Source organism: Petaurus breviceps, unplaced genomic scaffold (assembly GCF_028583685.1).
Source record: "Petaurus breviceps papuanus isolate PSGF00001 unplaced genomic scaffold, PetGlider_PUasm1.0 355, whole genome shotgun sequence".
Lineage (NCBI taxonomy): Eukaryota > Metazoa > Chordata > Mammalia > Diprotodontia > Petauridae > Petaurus > Petaurus breviceps.
The window spans coordinates 1149050-1154541 of NW_027186289.1; the positions used below are offsets into that span (position 1 = coordinate 1149050).

The following is a 5492-nucleotide window of genomic DNA, read 5'->3' on the forward strand; positions in this document are numbered from 1 at the left end:
CCCCCCCGTCTTCTCAGGGCTACCTGTCACTTCTCAGTGGTGTCTGGAGAAGATGACGACACCAGGAAGTGTTGCTGTATCTGGAGGAGCTCAACAAGCATGGGAAGACGTTGGCAGAGCTTGAGCAAAGGCAGAGCAAAGGGCTTGGTGGCTGGAAGGTGCCAGCCCGATGCCCCCAGTTCTCAGCGCGTCTGTCAAGTATGTGGGTCACCTGGGGTCTCAGCAGGAGAAATGACCTAAGAAGGATGAGTGGGGCTGGTCAGCTGGCCCAGCCAGGGAAGACTTTTGGGCTAAGACTTTGCTAGGATTTGTTTGTCACTGTGGACAATATGGGAAGCATCATCTCTATGGGGATCATCGCACAGTCCAGTGACCTCTCAAGGGAACACGGTTCAGAAGAATTGAAAGCAAAAAGAAGATGGTCTTCATATTTACCTGGAGAGGCTTACACGAACTGATGCTGAGTGAGAAGAGCAGAACCAGGAGAAATTTGTACACAATTACAGATGCAACGTATGTGTGATGACCAACTTTGATAGACTGGACTCTTCTCAGCAATACAGTGATATAAGTCAATCCCAAAAGACTCATGATGGAGAGAGATGTCTACATCCAGAGAAAGAACTAGAAAGAACAGAGTTTACATCCAGGTGGAAGCAAAATACCTGATCTTTTTCCTTCTCTTATTTGGTTTTATGTCCTCTTTACAATTTTTCATTCCATCTGATACAATCCGTCTTTATAACCTGACTAATGTATAATGTGAAAGTATTTACAGATCCTATACTTGACTATAAGCCGCCATGGGGGGAGGGGAGGGAGGGGGAAAAATATTAAACTCAAGGAATTGTGGGATTTAATCTTGTAAACTAAAAGGAAACAAATTAATTAAAAAATATTTAAGACTAAAAAAAAATAATAAAAGTAAAGAACAACAAAAAAAAAGAACTGAAAGCAACCAGCTCATTTACATCTGAGAAAACTAAGGCCCGGCTGGTGAGGGACTGGCCTGAGGTCACACAGGCAGCAGAGCCAGGGCTGAGCCCTGCCGAGTGTGTCCCAGGACATCCCACTGCTCCAGGGAGGTGGTGGGTCCTGAAGGGCAGGAGGACAATCCTGGTGGTACAGGAGGGTGAGGGGGAGCAAAGCATTCTGGGTGGGAGGAGTGGTCAGTGTGGTCACTCGAGGGATGGCTTGGAACGCCCAATGATGGAGATAAAGGTGGTGGTTCAGAGGACGAATTTGGCAAGTGTAGGCTTGCAGGCTGAAGACGTGGAGGCAGGGAGACATGGGAGGACACAGCTTCAATACCTCGGACAAGAAGTCAGGGCGAGGGAGGAAGGGGAGGCTGCAGAACTAGGTGGGCAGACACAGGCCCATCCCAAGGGCCCAGCACATGGCACTTGTGGGAGTAAGCAGAGATGAAGCCTCATTGTCAGCTGGGATATGGGGAATGTTCAGGGCAGCAGATTAGGGGAGCTCCTGCTCCTTTCTGTACAGAGAACAGGGGACATCAACACTAGGAATGGCCCGGCAGGACAGGAAAGAAAGGAAAGTGACTGGCCTTGTCCCTGCTGGGCAACCACCCAAGTCCTTCCTCTGTTCTCCTGGGAGGGCCACACAGTATCCCAGAAAACAAAGATCTCGAGGAAAAAGGAACCGCGAGGAGGATCCCAGAACTCCAAGGCTCAGGATGCTGTCCATCATCCCTTCCACCTCCTCACAGCAGACATCGAGTGGGTGTGGCTCCCATCCTTTTAACAGAGAGGCCAGGGGGAGCAAAGGGGACCAAACTCCTCCCAGGATCAGGGACAAAGGGCATCAGCTGCCTGAGATTCCACCTACAATCCGGCTGGCAAGAGGCAGGGATGAGAGCCCGGAGCTTGCTTTCTGTCACCCAAATGTCTGACAAGCATGTCACCGAGACTGTCCTCAAATCAGGACTGTACCTGAGTTTCACTGGTACAGGGAAATCCCAGGTGAGGAAATACCCTCTACCAGTGCAGGTCTGACTCATTTTTAGAAAGCAGCCCAGAACACCTGAAAGTTTAACTGACTTGCCTAAGTTACAAAGCTAGCACCGGGCAGCTAGGAGGCACACTCAAGAACACAAGACCTTGAGTGAGGAAGGCCCGACTTCAAACCCAGCCTCAGGCATCCACTCCCTTGTGTGGCCCTGGGCAAGTCACCTGTTGGCTGCAGTTTACTCATCTTGAAGATGGAGCTATAACAGCACTCACGGCGATGCAAATGCTGCCTGTTTGTAATGCCAATAATAACTATGGCCAAGAAAGTTATATTACAAATTTAATATGATAATATGATTACAATTTATAATTACGGTCACATGAAGTAGCACATGATTCATCATCATTGCCCTGAGTATCTACTTAGGGCATTTAGTGTTTTGTTACTGTTTAGTCATTTCAGCTGTGCCCGGCTCTTCCTGAGCCTGTGTGGAGTTTCCTTGGCAGAAATGCTGGAGTGGTTTGGTATTTCCTTCTCTAGCTCAGGATGAAAGCGCCAAGGCCAACAGGGTTAAGTGACATATCTAGAGTTACACAGCAAGTTGGACAGGGACCCACTGGGGTCCAATCTATGAGCTTCAGAGGCTGGATTTTGGGTCCTCCTGGCTTAGAAGGAATGTCCATGGTAACTGTTTCTCTTTGGAACAGCAACCATGAGGGTCTTCCCCTCCCAGCTTGCCTTTTTTTTTTCTAATTAAAGGGGCCATCCCTTGACTCACTTCTTAAGGAGGACTATTCAATAAATGGCATTACCTTCTAAGTGAGGATCTGAAAAGGCCTTAGCCTAAAGGGGCCAGGGTCTCCCATTGCATCCTGGGCCATCTTCAGTCATCCTAATGAATATCTGGCCACTGGACCCAGATGGCTCGGGAGGAGAAAATGAGGCTGGTGTCCTTGCACAGCCTCCCTCACTCAAATCCAAGTCAACTGCAAATCATGTCATCATTTCCCTGATGCCATCGTCCTCTTCGAGAATGAAAGACAAACACACAACAGTTAGTACGTGTCTGAGGAAGATAAATCTTCCTGACCCTGCCTCTATCTAGCTGCCCTGTTAGAGGCACAACCTGAACCCAGGTTTTCCTGGCTTCTGGCAGTCTATTACACAACACAGGTTCTTTTCTCAAATTCCTGATTAAAGTACTTACGGCACAGAATCAGACAAACCCCAAGTCTGTATGTAGTGCTTCCCACCTGTCAGGCATTGTGTTGGGTGCTAGAGATACAAAGATAAACAGAAACAGCCTTCATAGACTCCTGGGGCCCTCCAACAACAGTTTTCCCTCTAAGCTGACCACAGGCTATAGATGGCTATTCTTTGAGTCTAGTGACTAGGTTCCCAAAGTGGATGATGGAATGATCCAGGGAGGTGGTAGCCTCGGGTGCCATTGGGGGGCACTGAATAAAAATAAGGGGGCAGTGGAAGTGGAAGGAAAGAAAAGATACGAAAATTGTGAGAAACCGTTTGTACATGTTCATCTGTTGTGTAAAAGAGTTAAAGTCATAGTGATTATATTATTTTCCAAATAAACACAAAATGCGAGTTATAACCAATAGGTGGTCAAGTCCACCAAACAAGTCTTAACAAGCAAGTGTTGGCAGGCCAGTGTGTTGCACATTGTGAGGAAGTCTAGCATGCATCTGCAGGATTATGTGTGTAATACCTGATTTACAATCTGGTTACATGACAAAATATTGCATCATCAAAATTTCACTGTCACTTAACCCTGCTGGCCTCGGCCCTTTCATCCTGAGCTAGAGAAGGAAATACCAAATCACGCCAGCATTTCTGCCAAGGAAACTCCCACAAATTTACAAAAAAAAAATATATTAAATTAAAGATGCATCATTTCAAAAGATTTTTTAATTGTTAAAGGGTTAAAGAAAGTAGATTTCCAGGGAGGCACTGAGTAATTTTTTTTTAAACGGAGCAGTAAGCCAAATAAGTTTGGGAGCCTCTGATCTAGTCAATCAGCCACTTTCATACTCATGTGGATTATACCTACATCTGTATCTCTTTTTTTTTCCATTTTCTGCAAGAAGAGCATGAGAGACTGTCAGATTCCAAGATCTAGGAAAATGACCCCCCAAATTAGGTGAACTTAGTCTGACGTCACCTTGAGAAGCAATGCCAGGTGTTTCAGTCAATCAACAGAAATTTGTAAGTGCTTACTCTCTGCCAGGCATTGTCTAAGTACTGGGGCTACATAGAAAGACGAAAATAAGGTCCCTGTCTTCAGGTAACTCTAATGGGAGGAAAAAACATTCCAGGTGAGACAACGAGGCGGTGCTGGCTACAGTGTCAGGCCCGGGTCGGGAAGCCCACCCCAAGCATCGGGGCCACAAGAACCCCAAAGGGGTCACCAAGAGTCAGACTGGACTGAACAACAGGACAAGGCGCATCCAGGGATCGCCATTTCTCTGCTGAGGCTCCGCGCATCCCTCACCTCTCCCTTAGTCTTGCTGCTCCAGAATTCTGCCCGGAGCCCAGCTCACGTTCACCATCCCACAGCCCCCCAGCCCCGCCGCACCCCAGCCCCTCAGCCCCGCAGCGCGCCTCCACCTGCCCTTCTCCCGCTGCGCGCCCCGATCCTCCGCGGACGCGCATGGCTGGTACTCTGGACAGAGCCTGCCAGCCTCCAGGGCCGGGCCGGGGCAGCCCGTAAGGGGGCTCCACCCAGGAATCCCCCGGCTCTGCCCCGCAGGAGTCCGCTCAGTGTGAGCTGCAGCCCTCAGCCAGGAAGGCCCGGACCGCAACACCAAGGTGGGCACCCCGGCCCCGCCCCGAACCCGGGTGCCTTCCAGATGCCCTGCCCCTCACCCGCCCAACACCGAGCCTGCCCTCCAGGGGCTTCCACTCTACCCCCGGAGAAGGTCCATGCAGAACAAAGCCAAGGTCACAGGGTGGGGAGGGGGCGCCAGCCTTGATCTCCCCTCCCTGTCCCCGGCCTCGCTCACCTCCCGCCTCCGCACTGCAGCCTCGGCGCCCCCTCGGCAACCTCCGGGTGCTCCATCCCGAGCCTGCCTCTCCTATGCCCCCCGACTTCTAGCTTCCTTTCCCCCAGTCCGCCCACAAGGTCAAGGTCCGGCCTCCGCGCATGCTCAGGTTCACCACTATCCCACCTCCCGTCCCCTTCCCGTCCTATGGACGCCTAGAGTCCCTCATAACGAAGTCGGATTATCCAGACAACACGCATGCTCAGCCTCGTTCCCACCAGTGTTCCCACCCAGGCCGCACCCAGGACGGGCTGCGCCGCCAGTGCGCATACTCAGGCTCCCTTCTCCGACTCCCCCTTCCTTCCCCTCCCTGTCCAGTCAGCTGTTGTGTTACCCAGCCAGCGCGCATGCTCAGCCTCATTCCCACAAGCGCCATCACCCGCTGCTTCTCCGGTGGGGCTATGCAACTTCTACGCATGCTCAGTCTCTCCACCGGGATTCTTACCCCGTCTGGCAGCGCTCCCCGCT

At 50.9% G+C, this 5492-nt stretch overlaps 1 protein-coding gene across 1 annotated transcript in view; it reads right to left on the reverse strand.

The window, feature by feature from the left end:
* The window catches only part of LOC138168147 (zinc finger protein 135-like), a 24151-nt gene extending 18951 nt beyond the window's left edge, over positions 1 to 5200 (reverse strand). The window contains exon 1 of the mRNA XM_069097185.1: positions 4986 to 5200. Coding sequence (XP_068953286.1) covers positions 4986 to 5041 — 56 coding nt within the window. The 5' untranslated portion in view covers positions 5042 to 5200. The remainder of the gene's footprint in view (positions 1 to 4985) is intronic.
* Positions 5201 to 5492: the final 292 nt, after the last annotated feature.